We start from the raw sequence: 18,899 nt of genomic DNA on the forward strand, positions 1-18,899 counted from the left end.
ATACTGTTGTGTAAACAATGTTCTAGAACATTTGTTGTAGTATTATAATATAATATGCACTGTATGTAAAAATAGTGTTCTTATGCAAATAAGTACACATTACAGTGTTCTCTATTACAATTTTTGTTACCAGCATAAAAACACAAAATTAGACTTTTTGACATTTAATTATGGCCTATTTGCTTATAACCATCTGGAATAAATACATAAGTCTTGATTTATTTCTTTAATGAAATTAACTAAAACTCTACTGGAAGCAAAAAGGCAGGTATCACCTGCAAATGGCAGTAAAAAAAAAACTACAGTTGGACAATGTAGCAAGATCATTTATGTAAATAAGAAACAATAAAGGTCCACACCATTGTGTATTATATTTTTTGCATGACTGAAAGCCATTCCAAGGAAAATAATTCTCTCAATAAAAAAAACAACTGGTGAGCCGGTTGTGAACATTTCTGTTAAAACAATATCTATACTATTTAGAAAACAAATAATTAATCATATAGAATGCCTTCGACCTAAAAATATACCTGCTGAAAATTTGTTTTTATTTACAGCTTAATGAATTCTAGCAGTAAGTTCTAATAATGCCATGTATGTTGAATGCCTTCTCTGAAAACCATTCTGATGATTATAAAGGATATTACAGGAGTGCAAGTGATTCAGGATTCTTTCATATTCTAGTTGCTCTAAAAGCTTGGAGAAGCTAAGTAACATTGAAATAGGATGATAGTTTGTAAAGTCTCGTGATCTCCTGATTTAAAAAGTGGAATCATTTTAGCAACCTTCAGTTCAGAAGGTATTATGCCAGTTTCCATTTATGATGCAAAAATGAACGACAAAGGCTTTATGATTAGTCATGACTTCTTTGAGTAAGGAGATACCAGGAGCAGATAACCTCAAATCTGTGATATCACTCACCTCCTCTGAACGGATTGAAAAATAGGACACAAACAGAATATAAAGATATCAACGTAGCACATACAGAGACTGAATTCAACTTTTCTGCACTCCTACTGACATCAACTACACATAAAAATGTTTTTTTTTTAAAGTGATTTTACATGATATGTCCCTTTTAAAAGAAATACAGGACAAAAAGGAATTAAACACATATTTTATTAGAAAAAACAAACACATGGAACAATCTGACTTTTGCTACTGGAGTTTATTGCAGATCATTCCCTGAAGTCTACAAATAGTTTCCCGCAAAATATATTACACAACTTCTCATTGAGTTACTTATATATTTGTGACACTGTTTTGAAACCTTTAGTTGTGCAACTTACTTTGCCTGAGCTTGTTGGGAAACAGAGGGCAAGTAAAGTCTAAACCTTTTGATTTGAATACTTTGTTTTTTTTTTTGTATGTTTTGTCATTTCAGAGCAAACAAAGATATGAGGCAGATAGACTGTGCTACACCAGATGCCTGTTTTGCCCATGCACTCCTTTGAGGTACTGTATTACATTTTTCCCTTGGCACTACTTAGGCCGGACGTCTCCACTCCACTTGGTTTCACTCTACGCGGAACCTGTTGCATTCCCATTGACTCACTGACAGCTGGAGTTATGGCTTAAACCCCACCTCCAGCCGTCAGTGTGGTTTGCTGTGCTGCTATTAACGTTACTGTGTGACATTGTCACATTAACACACAGATTACTAGTAATCTGTGTGAAATGGAAAAAAAAAAATCAAAAAGTAAAATCAAAAATAAAAACATAAATAAACAGAACACAAAACAATTTTTGTGGTATTGAATTTGCAAGAATGTCTTGTGTATGTTTTCATGTATAAAATAATCCACTGGGATAACTATCTGGAACACAGCCCAGCCAGAAGGGGTTCTGATGTGAGATGGGTGGCAGGAGAGAAGCTGCTGTCTGGAATGGTGAAGCTCCAGAGTTTGCCTGAAGAACTTACAATTATGGACTTTATGATGACGTTTTTGTCTCAGCAATGGCAATAATGAAGACAAGGACTTTAGAGTGCAAAACTGCTGACTTTTGACTGCGGTGAAGTCTAGTCTTGGTTTGGATTTTGGATATTCATGGTGTGCGGATTCAGCGGGGTCTTCCTCCTGTTCGACATGATCCAGGCAGTCTGAATACAGGCAGCTGTTCTCTGCCTGCTCCCTCCTCCTGCAGACTCTGGTTCATCAAAAAATGTCCAAACCAGACATACTTTTTTATAGGGGTATTGTTTTGTGTGTTTTGGGGAAAATTTTTGTGTGTTTGAACTTACAGCTTGCAGCTGATTTTATGTGTGATCAGCTGGTTCCTGTTATTATTAAATGCAGCACCCTGCCTGCCTGTAATTCAGAAAGCTGATGTTTCTTTCCTTTCTACTTTCAGGTATGGTTTATGATTTGTAAATAGTAAAATTATATTTTGATTGGACCCACTCTGGCCATTGTGGTCCTTAATATTATTGTAGTTGAGTTATGTTAACTTTTCCCTGCACTACCCCCGCAAAACCTTATCATTTCTCCTGGTCCTATAGGCCAATCAGTGAACAACCATCTGTTCATGTCACATGTAGTCCCTACTGAGCCCCGATCATACTTGCTACTGAGTAGGTCCTAGAAAAGCAAGAACTGGGTCGGAAAGACCAGTAATAGAATCGTTCGCAAAGTGGGCTGAGTGGAGTTGAGCTGACCTAAGTAGAGCCAGTAGAAAAGGGGCATACAGGGTCAAAAGTTTTAGAACTTCTTTCTCATTTAATGGTTTTTTTTATGGTTATGACTATTTACTTTGTACATAGATTCTCACTGAAGGCATCAAAACAGTAAATGAACACATATGGAATTGTGTAGCAAACAAAAAATTGTAATAGAACTTTAAATATGTTTTAGCTATATTTTAGATTACAAGCAGCCGCCCTTTGCTGTGATGACTGTGATAACCTTTGGCCGTCTATCAGTGAACCAGTTAATATTTGTACTGTGAGGTTAGAAAATGAAATGTGAACAGCAGGTCTTTTTGCCACATTTCAGATATATCCTGGATGAGTAAGAACTGTTTCAACATCAACATGACCAGCCCATCGTTTTTGTCTAATAAACAAAGGTCAAAGAGCTCTATGTTGCACAAAAAAGAAGAACTGCTTTGAAGAAGTTTAAACAAATGAGGAAGGAGAGAGGAGAAACATCAATTCTCTTCAGAGGAATTACTTTACACAAGTTTTCAAGGTAAGATCATGGCTATAAATTCAGCAGAAAATTCAGCAGAAAATGAACCACTGTTCAACATGCCTTGTTCACAATTTCCACTTCTGTTGTTTATTGCAGAAATGTAAAGAAAACTTAGTCTTTTAGATTCACGTGATGACACCTAAAACTTGTCTGTGGTGTCTATTTTATTTTTCATTAGATGAAGGTGCTGCTTCTGCTTGTGATGATGAAGGCTTGTGCTGCCATAACACAAGGTATTTATTTTAAGTGTAAAAAACATAATGTATCACAGAAAAGAAGTTGTATGTAATTTGCAACGGATTACATGAGCCAGTCAAATGTTCTTTGACTTTATTTTCTAATTAAAAGGAAGAAAAACAGCATCATGTTTAGAGCACATTAACAGACTGAATAGAAAATGGTGGGAAAAAACTTGAAATGATTGACTTTAAGTGTGTTTGTGTGATAACCTTCAGTTTCTTTTTTAATAAACTGAGAAACTAGAGATTTTACTGAAAGTTGGAGCTTAGCCTACAACAACCTTAACAAAATGGGAATTTAAGTAATCATTTTGCACTTTCTGGACAGAGAAAACAACAGCGCTGCTTCAACCTGTTCTCTATACTAATCCTAAAAAAGACAATTAAATATTCAAAAAATAATTAAACCAACAAAGAAGAATTAAATTACTTTTATCATTTGTAAACAGCATCTGTTGTTTGCATTACGCATAATACATGTGATTTGCTTTGAAGTTATATTTAAAATTTTAAATAATGTAGGAACCAGAAACATGTCACAAACTGTTCTTTCTGTTTCTGATTACCGTATTTTCCGCACTATAAGGCGCACTTAAAAACCATTAATTTTCTCAAAAAATGACAGTGCGCCTTGTAATCCGGAGCGCCTTATATATGGATCAATTGGTTAATTGGTTGATCCATACTGGTTGTACACGGCGCTCTGTCAAAATGTTTCAGTACGACTGGTAGCCGCACCGCTTGCAGCATTACGGCTACCGTAGTCAGGGGCGTCGCCGAAGTAATAGCGGTAAACACCTGTACTGAGCTTACTCCTAGTCCAACACCACTTGTGTGTGTATAAGGTTTGAATGTACTGTTGCAGGAATTGCCTGAACTATATGTGATTAGAAGCTCAGTGTGTGGGGTGTATGTTTGGTGTGTGTGTATGGAAGATGTTGACATTACTCCTCCGGACAGAGGTGGCGCTGTGTGCTGCCGTAGCTGAGAATCAAGAGTGAAGGAGTGACGTCGGTATTATTGTGTGTGTGGGGTGGGTAGAGACGGCGACCGGAGCAGCGATGTATGAGTCTGTAAGCCCTGTGTTTTTACGTGCTGCAAAGTCATTAAAAAGAACCCCGAATCTCGTCAACAACTCAGTGTTTTGATGCTGTTTCTTCATGCTCAACTCAGCAACGTATGAGTGAAGGAGTTAACCCCGAGGAAACTAGTAACTTCGGCCCTGGAGAAAGCGTCTCCCCTGTGTCATCAGACTACGGTCAGGGGACAGAAACAGGAAAGGTTAACAGTACTAACGTTTGATTTAGTGCATCAAACTGTTTCTTTTACGTGTTTACTGAATCAGGGAAAAGTTCCCTTTCACGTTTTGACTAACGTTTGATTTCAACTTCATAGACTCCAATGCATTCCTAACGTGCGGTTGGCTCTATTCAATAGATTTCTATGTAGAGGAGACCTTACCATGAGAGTGAATGGAGTTATCAGAACGCTGGTTTGTAGTGTATTAATAAAGTTTGACTGACTGTTTTGTTGACATTCTCTTTAGCACAGCTCCATCTAGTGGATGCATAACGCAACCCCAGTCAAACGTTTGACTGCAGTAGCTTCTATTCTATGCGCCTTATAATCCGGTGCGCCCTATATATGAAAAAAGTTCTAAAATAGACCATTCATTGAAGGTGCGCCTTATAATCCGGTGCGCCTTATAGTGCGGAAAATACGGTACTTTCAAAAGATATACACTGTATTTGATGTGCGCAAATCAGTTAATGCAAAGGGAATTATTAATAGAACTAAAAAAAGGAAAATATATATTTTTTTCAGATCTTTCAGGTAAAATGTTTACCTTCCCGCTGGAAAGCAACAGAGCTCGTGTGATGTTCAACACATCAAGAAGGGATTTTAAGGCCTTAACTGTTTGTCACAGGTACTGTAGTTTTAAATGTGAGAATTATACAGAAGAATGTTCATTATTTCTGTGTTTCAGCTACGTTGTGCAATGCATACTGTATCTGTCGTTTTAACAGATCCTTTACGGACCTCAAAAGAGATCATACCCTCTTCTCCTTAGCCACACCCTCTCATGCCAATGACCTTTTGATTTTCTGGGATGACACCAATAAAGTAATGGAGCCACATATCAGGAATAAAAATGCCAAGTTTGGAGGGCGTGACTACAAACTAAACATGTGGCACTCTGTCTGTACCACATGGGATGCTACGTCTGGATTGGTGCAACTGTGGTTTGATGGACAACCTTCGATTAGGAAATTCACAAGCTCTGGATCAAACATTGGCGGACCTGTCATAATTATTGTAGGACAGGTAACGTTAATTTTATACACTTAACAATGGAACCATTAACTTTCCAATACCACCTAGAACAGAGAGGTCCTTTTATCCCTTGTTGAAGCAGGCTCAGTTGCTGCTTTATTTGTAGTACCTGAGGCCTCTGTGTAATCTATTATTTACCTATCCTGTTTCTTCACAGGTTGATAAACATAAAAGAACCTCAAAACAAAGCAGGAGTTGAGAACAAAAAATGTTGGTGATGATTAAACAGAAAATAAATGACAGGGTCAATTCTAGGCAAGGCAAGGCAAGTTTATTCATATAGCACATTTCAGTAGCAAGACAATTCAAAGTGCTGTACATGAAAAAAAGAATAAAGACATAACAGGAAAAGTACATTACAATGGCATAAAAGTAATTAAATAATTAATGGACACAAATAATTTAAAGAGAATAAAATGGAATACCTAAATGAACCTCCTGCAGAAAAATTTGTGAGTTTAATCCAATCATTTATGCATGCAATGGTCCTGGGCCCATATTTTCTTAGCATAAAATCAAACATTTCTTCTTGGGGGGGCTGGAAATAGGGATGGGTACCTTTCACTTCTGAACAGATACGGTACCGATACTCAGTACCCGGGAATCAATACTAGTACTCAACGGTACCAGTTTTCGGTACTTTTGTGTGTGTTTATGTGGTAATAAATGTTAATTAGTTTAATAATAAAATCTCAGATATTTTTGATTTAACATATTTGTTTCTCAATATATAAACTTTAATGAATATATCAAAACAACATCCAGCTGTTTGTATTGTAACATCTGAGTTGTTTGAAACATTTCTCCAACATTAAAATTCTTAACTGACTACGCTGGGTATTGCACAAATTAAAACCCAGCCATGTTGCTGGCCGTAGACAACAAGTCGCTAACGATTACAGGCGTGCTAACGTTGATGAATGCAGGAGTTGTAGCCGTAGATCTGAGACTGACGAAAATTGTCTCTTCAGCCATGAGAAAAATCTTGTCCTTAACCAGGTCAGTGTATGTACACACACACTCAGAAGAATATATGAATGGCTGGGCCCATGGTTTTCTCTGACTGCAGCCTGGTAAGCTGTCTACATATTTGACAGAATGTGTTTATTTAAATGTTTATTTATCTTCTACCTACTGTACTTAGGCCCGAGCAGGAAGCCTGCAAGGGCCTATTGTAATTAGGCCCGAGCAGGAAGCCTGCAAGGGCCTATTGTAATTGAAATAATTCTTATTCTTTCTTTTTGTTTGTTTTTTCCGTTGCGTCTTTGCGGTGCAATTTGGGGACTTTGCCATGCACCAAAACGAGTAAGATTTTAGCCAAAATTGTCCGCCGTGTAAAATTCTTGTTCCTTAATGTCGATGTCAGTGGGCTTGGCCAAACCACTTAGCCACGTCCCCAAACGTGAGTTAGGCCGAACCGTAAGTCGTAGAGATCTGAAATTTGGCACACTGCTAGAGCTCCTCAAACCAAGAAAAAATGTCTCTTGGGTGTATGCCCTAAAACGCACAGGAAGAAGTCCATTTTGGGTCAAAACGATTTTTGGCCGTTTTTCACTTTTACTCACCTCGAACTTTAACAAACTCCTCCTAGGGATTTTGAGCTATCGGCTTCATATTTGGTCAATATGCAGATAAGGCATGGGGGATTAAAAGTTATCAAGGTCCTGAGTTTTTGGCCATGTTTAGGGGGCGTGGCCGGGACGCAAACTTGCCGTTCGCGCCCAAACTAAAAAAATGCAATAACTTTCCCAAAACAACGGCATATCACACCAAAGTTGGCATGAAGGAGGACCTTCGGGTTCCCGATGATCCTATGGGGTCATATGCTGACATCATTAAAGCCAGGCCCCCTGAGAACCGGAAGTCACTTTTTTCACTTGGAAAGGTGCCTCTCTGACCCTCTTGACCCAATCAACTTGAAAGTGTGTCAGAAGACAGATAACTAGTGGGTCTAACTTCGTTTGAAGCACAGTGATGTTTCATAAAAGGGCGTGGCCATGGCGGCGTGGCCGTGGCGGCGTGGCCGTGGCGGCGTGGCCGTGGCGGCGTGGCCGTGGCGGCGTGGCCATGGCGGCGTGGCCATACGTTTGTCTCTAAATTCCACATATATCATCTGATCTGCACCAAATTCAATGTGATTGATCCTAGTCCAGTCCCCAACAGATATCCGATGACATATTTGGTGGACGTGGCCTAATGTGTCCACAGCGCCCCCTAGAAAATAAAAAAAAATCAGCCCCAAGCCATGCTTTGACCGAGGAATCTGAAATTTGGTACACATATATATCTTCTCAGGACCAACAAAAAAGTCTCTTGGAGTATTGGTCTAAACCCCACAGGAAGTCGGCCATCTTGGATTGATTTTGTCATTTTGACACCGGTTTTGCCCTTTCTAGCCCACATATTTAAGCGAACTCCTCCTACAGCTTTTGAATTAGAGACTTGAAAATCAATCAGTATACTCTTAAGGCATTGGGGATCAAAAGTTATCAAAAGCTTTTTGATATATGAAAGCGTGTGGGCGTGGCTAAGCCTCAAAATATAAATTCTCGCCATAAAAGACGAAATTGATATAAGCTCCTACAAGCCAAACGTGAGATAGGCCGAACCGTACGTCGTACAGATCTGAAATTCGGCACAATGCTAGAACTCCTAAAACCAAGAAAAAAAGTCTCTTGGGGGTATGTCCTAAAATGCACAGGAAGTCGGCCATTTTGGATTAAAGGCCGATTTTTGCCCGTTTTTCACTTTTACTCACCTCAAACTTTAACGAACTCCTCCTAGGGATTTTGACCTATCGGGTTCATATTTGGTCTACATGCAGTCAAGGGATGGGGGATTAAAAGTTATCAAAATCGTGACTTTTTGGCCATGTTTAGGGGGCGTGGCCGGGGCACGACCTTGGCGTTCGCGCCCAAAGTGAAAAATTGCAATAACTTTCCCAAAAAAATTCAAAATCACACCAAAGTTGCCAGCAAGGAGGACCTTCGGGTTCCCGACAATCCTATGGGGTCATATGCTGACATCATCAAAGCCACGCCCCCTCAGAACAGGAAGTTACTTTTTTCACTTGGAAAGTTGCCTCTCTGACCCTCTTGACCCAATCAACTTGAAAGTGTGTCAGAAGACAGATAACTAGTGGGTCTAACTTCGTTTGAGGCACAGTGTCTTTTCATAAAAGGGCGTGGCCGTGGCGGCGCCGCAAATTCAGACGTCACGCCATGGCCATACGTTTGCTTCTAATTTCCACATAGATCATCTGATCTGCATCACATTCAATGTGATTGATCCTTGTCCAGTCCCCCACAAAGATCTGATGACATATTCGGTGGGCGTGGCCTAATTCGTCCACAGCGCCCCCTACAATATTTCAAAAAATCAACCCCAAGACATGCTTTGACCGAGGATTGTGAAATTCGGTACACATATGTCACTTCTTAGGACCTACAAAAAAGTATCTTGGAGCATTGGTCCAAACCCCACAGAAAGTCGGCCATTTTGGATGTAAGTTGCCATTTTGACCCTTTTTTGGCCGTTTCTAAACCGCATATCTGAGCGAACTCCTCCTACAGCTTTTTACTTAGAGACTTGAAAATCACTCAGTATACTCTTAAGGGATTGGGGATCAAAAGTTATCAAAAGCTTTTTGATACATTAAAGCGTGTGGGCGTGGCCACGCCTCAAAATATGACTTCTCGCCATAAAACACTAAATTTATATAGCTCCTACAAGGAAAGTCACAGATAAATGAAACCTTCTGGGATTGATCTGCCTCTAGGCCTCAACAATATTCACTGATCAGATGCTGACATCATCGAAGCCCCGCCCCCTGAGAACAGGAAGTAGCAAGTTTTCCTTTACAGAGTCAATGTTTGATGTTCTTCACCTAATCAATGTGAAAATGTCCCAAGTAACAGATAACATGATGCTCTTAGACAGTCGACAGTACTTACTGCTTTAGCTGGAGGGTGTGAATATGATGGCGTGGCGAATTCTGATGTTACGCCACGGCCAAACTGAATATGCTTGATCTTTGTCATCCCCCAAACAGCTCTATTGGATTACATTTAAATTTGGATCAATAGCGCCCCCTAGGACACTTCAAGGGCTATATCTCCCTCACACATCATCGGATCCACTTGAAATGTAGTATACATGATCATGAGTTAATGATGGACATTTTTACACAGTCAATTGATGATGTCGTTTTAGCACCGCCCACAAACAAACAAGTGAGTGCAGCTTCCATCTGGAAGGTCAGATTTACTCGAAATTTGGAATGCTCTTTGCCAGACTGAAACTCTGCATGACCGAAGATCGTATGACATGTTGCTCACAGTACCACTTAGTGACGACGTGTTGAAGTGACATCGTATGTGGCGTGTAGGAGGCGATGCCAGGCTCCTGCGGTCGCTCGACAGCCCGAGTTGCGCTGAGGGGTGCGAGGGCCTTCAAAGCTGCTTGCAGGTTTCTAGTTATACATTATGTCTGTATCTATATCTTTTCTTTATCTTGAACTGTCTCTCCATCTCTCTTATTTCTGCATTTTCTGTCTCTTTATTACATCTTGTATCTGTTTCTGTCTCTTTCCATCTTTCTTTCTTTCCATCTTTCTTTCTTTCTCTCTCCTTTTGCTCCATCCTTCCTCCGGGTGCACTCATTACTGTTGGAAATGATGCAGTGATACAGAGATAAGGGGAGGAGAGCAGGGGTTAGAGAAAGAAAGAAAGAAAGAAAGAAAGAAAGAAAGATTACCAAGCACACTCATAGATCCAGGTGGATCATTTCACCTCTGACAGCCAAGCCAAGTTAAAAACAGGGCATGAAACAGTCGGGTTATTTTGTGTACTTCTAACTTCGCCATATGTACCAGGAGTAGGAGAGTTAGCCTTGCTGCTGCTCACAGGAGAGGAAGTGCTGCCACCAAAACTACATTTAACGCTTTTAAAAACGCAGATATCCTTGTGGTAGGGGAAACGCTGCAGGTGCTTCCTCAGATTAAAAGTATTTCCACTGCTGGCCTTGCCCATTGCAATATTCCTGGAATACTAACGTGTAATTCCTGGAATACTAACGTGTCACTGAAACTTTTTGGGTTGAGAAGATCTCCAAATGACAGATAAACTGTCCATGTTGGCTGGAGTGTTATTAATAAGAATTTGCCCACTTAAATATTTCTTGCTCTTTCTGTTTTTTGGCTCAACTAAAGGGAAAAAAATAGCCAATCCAATGGCCCTAGGTAAAAGTAATTTCACTCTAACTTGATAACTGCCATCAAGTGTTTGAAATAACTTGCAAGCAATCTTTCACATCTACAGTTGTTCTTGAAATTTTTTAGATCAGAGGTCTTGAACAATGGCCTCACGGCCCTTAGTGGGTCCATGGAGGTATTGCAGAGGGGCCGTGAGATTTTTGGTTAATCAAAACTTTTTTTATACGTTTTTCAAAATGTCAAATTATGTCTTTAAACACAAATTAAAATGAATCCAACATGTAGTAGCAAATTGATAAATGGAGATATAAAATAATGCATTTCAGTCAGAAAAAGGGTCAAGTGAAAACTTTTAATGATAAGAAGAAAAGATTTGCAATTCTTGCCAAAATTCCCAAGAATTTGCAAATTTGCAAATAGAGAACATGAAACTGGCATGAGCATAACAGAAGAATCCAGCAAGGAGAAATGAAAAACAAAGGACTAAAATACTGAGGTAGGGGTGAAAAAGGACACAGGGACCAGGTGAGCTAATCAGACAGAATGTGGAACAGCTGTGGCAGAGTGAGAGCAGGTACACGTAGGAATGGATACTAATTAACACAAAGCTAGCTGAACTGAGACACAAAGGGGAACAAGTCTAACATTAACAGACAACTTAATCTTGCAGACAGGTTCTATTTAATTAATTTCTTAATTGTACAGGTCAGGCAGTAAACAGGTTTTGGATATGGCAAGCAAAATTATGTGAATCACAATAAGCTGGCATTTTAACAAGGGTGTGGTGACTTTTTTATCCGCAGCATCATTAATATACATAATTGGGCCCCAACACAGACTACTGCAGTACACAGCACATAATGTTAAAATTCAAATGTCTACAGTAACTAAACCCAACAAACCAGTAAAGTTAATAAATCAGTGTACAAAAAGCCTTTATTAAATGAATGAAGCAAATAATGCTGCATTACTTCTGTAGGGGTAAAAATTACTTTCTAAAATGAATTCCGATTTAGATGGTTATGTTTTTTTCTATAGATTTGTATCACAGATATTGTATATTGAATATGTTTTAACAGAACCATTTTTGAAAAGTCATGGGCTATGAGACATAGAAGGGTTATTTTAAATACAATAGAGAACTGAAAATGCATTGAGAGAAAAACTGATCATTTGACAGTCATCATTTTGGCATAACATTTTATTCAAATCATTAATTCCTTTGTTTTTACTTTTTTAACAACTGTACATTAAAACTCTGCATTCCCAACAGGAACAGGACAGTCATGGTGGCGGGTTTGACATTAAGCAGTCTTTTGTTGGCATGATGTCGGATGTCTACATGTGGGACTACGTCCTTTCTCCCTGTGAGATCCAGAATTATGTGAATGAACAAAACTTCACTCCAGGAAATGTGCTTAACTGGAGGGCCCTGGATTACGAGATTATTGACAAAGTCCTGCTAGAACATAAAGTAACCGTTTGTTAGAACAAACTGATTACTACAGAAGCTCATATATTTTCAGTCACCATTGCTGAATCATTATTTTTGGATTATTTATTTAACTGTATCTTTGTGATTGCCTGAGGTGTGAACTGAACTGGGTGGTACTAGTTTTTCAAATGACAGACATTAGGTATCTTTCACTAATACTTAAAAAAGAAAATGCCTTTGTATACTATATTATTTTACATTTGAGTTATCTGAATAAAATAATACATTTTATTTTGTGTCAACTTCTATGTCTTTTTATTTGCAAACTAATGATTACTAAATATTTAATCTAATCAAACATGTATCATGACTTGAATTGACAGATGAGAAAATAACCACAAACTTCCAATAAATAATTATCCAAAAAAAAAGTGATGGCAATTTACCTCTTTCTTTTAAATCCAGCTGTTTTAACCTTGCAGAAATCTGCTTTAGTCTTGCTTTTTTAGCCATTAGAGCAACAAACTATATACACTGCTCAAAAAAATAAAGGGAAGACTCAAATAACACATCCTAGATTTGAATGAATGAAATTTTCTCATTGAATACTTTGTTCTGTACAAAGTTGAATGTGCTGACAACAAAATCACACAAAAATCATCAATGGAAATCAAATTTATTAACCAATGGAGGCCTGGATTTGGAGTCACACACAAAATGAAAGTGGAAAACACACTAGAGGCTGATCCAACTTTGATGTAATGTCCTTAAAACAAGTCAAAATGAGGCTCAGTATTGTGTGTGGCCTCCATGGCAGATGGTCTCCTGAGGTATCGCCTTCCAGACCTGGACTAAAGCATCCGCCAACTTCTGGACAGTCTGTGATGCAACGTGACGTTGGTGGATGGTGCGAGACATGATGTCCCAGATGTGCTCAATGGGATTCAGGTCTGGGGAACGGGCGGGCCAGTCCATAGCTTCAATGTCTTCATCTTGCAGGAACTGCTGACACACTCCAGCCACATGAGGTCTAGCATTGTCCTGCTTTAGAAGGAACCCAGGGCCAACCGCACCAGCATAAGGTCTCACAAGGGGTCTGAGGAATTTATCTCGGTACCTAATGGCAGTCAGGCTACCTCTGATGGAGGACTCCAAAGAAATTCCACCCCACACCATTACTGACCCACTGCCAAACCGGTCATGCTGAAGGATGTTGCAGGCAGCAGATTGCTCTCCACGGTGTCTCCAGACTCTGTCACGTCTGTCACATGTGCTCAGTGTGAACCTGCTTTCATCTGTGAAGAGCACAGGGCGCCAGTGGCGAATTTGCCAATCCTGGTGTTCCCTGGCAAATGCCAAGCGTCCTGCACGGTGATGGGCTGTGAGCACAATCCCCATTTGTGGATGTCGGGCCCTCATACCATCCTCACGGAGTGTGTTTCTAACCGTTTGTGCAGACACATGCACATTTGTGGACGGCTGGAGGTCATTTTGCAGGGCTCTGGCAGTGCTCCTCCTGTTCCTCCTTGCACAAAGGCGGAGGTAGCGGTCCTGCTGCTGGGTTGTTGCCCTCCTCCACGTCTCCTGGTGTACTGGCCTGTCTCCTGGTAGCGCCTCCAGGCTCTGGATACTACGCTGACAGACACAGCAAACCTTGTTGCCACAGCTCGCATTGATGTGCCATCCTGGATGAGCTGCACTACCTGAGCCACTTGTGTGGGTTGTAGAGTCTATCTCATGCTACCACGAGTGTGAAAGCACCACCAACATTCAAAAGTGACTAAAACATCAGCCAGAAAGCATAGGTACTGAGAAGTGGTCTGTGGTCCCCACCTGCAGAACCACTCCTTTATTGAGTGTGTCTTGCTAATCGCCAAAGATTTCCCCCTGTTGTCTATTCCATTTGCACAACAGCATGTGAAATTGATTGTCAATCAGTGTTGCTCCCTAAGTGGACAATTTGATTTCACAGGAGTTTGATTTACTTGAACTTATATTATGGAAGCAAATTGTTACCTTATTTTAAATGAAAAAGCATTTTCAGAAATGCTTTTTCATTTTAAGAATGTGGCTGCATTGTTTGACTCATACATGAAGTTAGTAATCAATAATCCTATTTGCATTTTAATTTTCTTCTTCAAGACTGCTCATTCTTTCACCTAATTAAAATGAAAATGAAAAAGACATTTGAGATTTATTTTTCAAAATGTACCCCAGCCAATAGATACCAAAATGCAATTTGAAATGTAAAATTTGAAAATGAAAAAGCATTTCAAGGAACCACAAGTTGAGTACTACTGCATTGAACATTGGTGTTAACTTTCTGCAGAGATTGAAGAGAGGATTGGCTAAATATATTATTTCTGCTTGAACAATAATCAGATTTAAAATTATTAGTTCACAGCTCCTAATTTACCTCAGATCATATTTGCTTCTAACACAGTTCATAAGAAGCGTCAGACAAACATTATGCTAAAAAGCCAAAAATAAAACAAAAACACAGATCTGTTTTAAAAAGAAAAAGCATGCTCAAAAAACTTGGTACTGTGGTGGAAAATAACTCCATGGTTCTGAAGGCCTTTTCATGCAGAGTCTTTTAAGAAACATGAGATTAGTTTAATTTTTGTGTGGTACCACTGTCCAATCAGAATCTTTCTAAATAACCCAATTTTTCATTCTCATTTTAAAGGTTTGTTTTACCAAGGAAAATGTGTTTAACAAAACCAATTACTCTCAAAAGTTTTAAAAGTTTTAGGTGGTGATATCTTAGAAAACAACAAGTGTTTTAATATTTCTGTGCAACACAGAACTGATTAAGTTTCCTTTCCTTCCCCAAAGGGAAAGAAACTGCAGAACCAAGCCTTTCATAGTTTTTGTCAGGATCTGATATAAGGTACAGTGTAAATCAACACGCTACATGAATCAGAAGAGGGAAGGAAAAAAATTAATATAACCTCTTCCCAGCAGCTGCTGTGAAAAACAATGAATTTGTACTTTCCATAAGCGTCAGTTAGCACTTGCGGACAAAAACTGCACCAAACTGTAAGTACTGTGTCAGAGACTGTATGAAGACCATCTGCAGGAGAACTAAGCCGGTTTTAATGAGGTCTCTACCCATTAGATTTATGGAATACAAATTCTGACAACAGAAAATAATGGCTGAAAGAGACCCCATCAGGTTTTACGCATGCAAAGGATTTTAAAAATACTCCTTCATGAGATCTGTCCTGAGAATAACATAGAAACACTTGGTTACTGCTGAGTTTTGCAGTTGTAACTTTCACTGCATTTTAATAACTTTTAATAACTATAATAATTGACCCTGAATATTCCACGATGAAAGACAACTTGTTTCTCTAAAAGAATTAACCGGAAAGTATCAAATGAGCTAAGTTATCACCTTTTTAAAGATACTTTTCTAACCCTAAAATAATATTTTAACCCGCTATATCTGTCAACGTCAAGCAAGCGTCACATGAGCAGCAGTTAATAAGCGTTCTTCGTTGCAGAAAATAGGAAAAGATTTATGCAAATGTGCGTGTGTTTGTACGTTACCCCCATCAGTTTCTTAATCGCTCCAGAGTCAGACTGTCATGGCACACAGTTCTCTATCAGTCCAAAAAACACCAGGCCCTTCCCAGGTCTGTTGGTGAGACATTCAATCATTCTTTGTCCACTTTAACTTATTTCAGGAGGAGAAAGAAGAAACTTTGCTCCGGCCTGTTTCTCTTCTGCCCGCATAAGATGCTTTCAATATAAATCCAGTGTATCGCTCTTCTGGGTCTTGCAAACAGCATGGATCATTGTCCATCTCAGTGGGGCCAGACTACTTGTGAGTTTCGTTCTGGAAACTCACACTGCGATTTGCAACAAGCAGGCAGACAGACAGACAGACAGATCTCTCTCTTTCAGGACGTGCTGAAGAAGCGTCTCTGGTGGAGTAGCCATGAAGGGCAGGTTTCTAAACTCCAGACTCAAAAACGCAGATGTTGCACTCAAATCCCATATATGTGTGTATGTGTGTGAGAGAGGCAAAAGAAAAAGTTTAATATAGGTTCAGATTTTGCACACAGAAATATTATCAGTCAGTCAGTCAGTTGTCCACCATAACATGCACTATACTCCTTTCTTTTCCAACTGATCGCAATATTTAAGACAAATGAAACTTCCTGCAGGAAAGTTTTAACTCTTTAACACCTTAATCGATGCACTCTGTGCTTTTTAATCTTTTTCTTATGTTTTTTATTTTTCTCATCTCCATCCATCAACTGTTTTACTTGAAACTATTTAACTTATTTACACTCAAACTTCCACTTTGTGAAAAACCAAACTTATCTCCCCAAATTAAAGCACAATTAACACAATCATCCCCACCTTGATGTTTAGGAGATGATGGTTAATGTGTAATAAAAATAGGAAGAACAATAATATAGCACTCACACAGTTAGTATTTTAACATATTTATGTCCCTTCAGCAATATGTATGGTCGACCTAGCTTAGTTTATGAGCTCTCTTCATTATTCAACACTTAATTTCATTCCCTTCCGGCGGAATGTTACCAACCAAATTGTCCAGTTCACTTTACGGCGGAACCACCTAGTCGTCTCTGATCTCCTTGTGGCGAGATCCTACCTAAATTTATCACTATTTCCTTGCGGCAAAATAAAACCTATCCAATGCAGTGTCCTTGCGGCGACACACTACCAAATGACTTTGAAGTACTTTTCTTCATTTATTTCTATAGCGCTTACTCTTATCTCATGTACTGTATTTTAAAACCGTCTCACCTCTGAGTTGACTTTCAGGTGACTCTGTTGGATCTCCCGGACCGCCCGGCATCGAGCAAGACAATAAGCCACCGGCCAGATGCGAACGTCACACACCAGGACTTTCAGCCACGAGGCCTAGGTGCGGCTGTGCGGCAGCGCTTAACTCGACGTCAGGCTGTCTCCGGAGATCCGCCAGTCACTACAAGAAAGATAAAATCAGTTTAGTTCTTACAATCTCCGGCTCGAAGGACCAAATTAATGATAGGTATTATTTAATCAACTCAGAGGTAAGGAACGACACAGAGTCAGTTTTACTTGCGGCAAGGGTAGCTGTGCACTACAGACTACGAAGTATTAGCCCCCTCTCTCTTTATTTATACATGCTTGGTCACACACAATTCAAACAACATTCAAGGTGGGTGTGTGTGTGTGTGTGTGTAAGGTTAGGGTTCATGTGTCTTGATTTTAAGGTGCCAGTCCCTAGATGTTGCTGATAATAGCATAACTCACCCTTCTCTCTTATCTCTTTGTCTATGGCATGTGGGGGAATAAAGCACTTAGAGCAGACACAAGTGATAAACAATATAAAAATATTAAAAACCCTAACAATGTCAAAAGCTGATGAGAAGAGGTGGGTCTTAAGAGCAGATTTACATATGGTTAGTGAAGAGGCTCTTCTAATTTACAGCGGCAAAGCATTCCATAACATGGGAATTGCAACCAAATCAGACTGGCCTATTAGGCGATACAGGCAAATGGTAAGGGCACAATGGCCTCCGATAGGCGCCACAAAATTCACCTTCAGTATAATGCTATTAAAGCCCGATGTGTCATTTTTCTTGTAGCTTTTAGTTAACGTTTCCCTGCACTACCTTTTTGAAAACCTGGGGACATTATCAAGCGATGGAAAGAGTCATTCGCGGATCTCGTCAATCCTGCCGCCACGCATTCTCTGGTGGAATCAGAGGGGGGGGACTCGGGTTTGGACTCTTTCATCACCCAGGCTGAAGTCACCGAGATGGTTAAAAAGCTCCACGGTGGCAAGGCTTCGGGGGTGGATGAGATCCACCCTGAGTACCTCAGGTCTGTGGATGTTGTGGGGCTGTCATGGTTGACACACCTCTTCAACATTGCGTGGTGGTCGGGGACAGTATCTCTTGACTGGCAGACCGGGTGGTGGTCCCCCATAAGAAGGGTTACCAGAGGGTGTGTTCCAGCTATAGTGGGATCACACTCCTCAGCCTTCCTGGTAAGGCTTATGCCAGGGTATTGGAGAGGAGGAGCAGTGTGGTTTTCGTCCCGGCCGTGGAACACTGGACCAGCTCTAAGTCGGCACTAAGTTGGAGCTGTTCCCGGTGAACTTTGGACTCCATGTGCATGCCACCGGGAGAAGGCCTAGGGGACATCCCAGGAAGTGCCGGAGGGACTATGTCTCTCGGCTGGCCTGGGAACGCCTTGGGCTCCCCCTGGAGGAGCTGGAGGAGGTGTATGGGGAGAGGGACGTCTGGGTGTCCATCGCAACCCAGTCCCGGATGAAACCGAAGATGACGAGACAACGACGAGAATTATATTTTAGATAAATGAAATGTTGATATATAGATAAGATTATTAGCACTTTGAGTCATGGAAAATGTGTTTTTTGCTCAAAACCTCTTTCTGACTGCTACAAATAGTTCTTTCTTCGTTTATTTCAGAATTTTTTACATTTTAACAGTACT

The 18,899-nt window shown here is 39.9% G+C and overlaps 1 protein-coding gene across 1 annotated transcript; it reads left to right on the top strand.

Annotated features, from left to right (window-relative positions):
* Positions 1–1,305: 1,305 nt before the first annotated feature.
* Positions 1,306–12,702, top strand: LOC124862589 (C-reactive protein-like). Its single transcript, XM_047356590.1, has 6 exons — positions 1,306–1,455; positions 2,994–3,188; positions 3,370–3,424; positions 5,255–5,357; positions 5,458–5,755; positions 12,250–12,702. The coding sequence occupies exons 3-6, from the start codon at positions 3,370–3,372 to the stop codon at positions 12,463–12,465; spliced, it is 672 nt and encodes a 223-aa protein (XP_047212546.1). The 5' UTR covers positions 1,306–1,455; positions 2,994–3,188; the 3' UTR covers positions 12,466–12,702.
* Positions 12,703–18,899: the final 6,197 nt, after the last annotated feature.

Source organism: Girardinichthys multiradiatus, chromosome 3, assembly GCF_021462225.1.
Source record: "Girardinichthys multiradiatus isolate DD_20200921_A chromosome 3, DD_fGirMul_XY1, whole genome shotgun sequence".
In the NCBI taxonomy this organism is placed as follows: Eukaryota; Metazoa; Chordata; class Actinopteri; order Cyprinodontiformes; family Goodeidae; genus Girardinichthys; species Girardinichthys multiradiatus.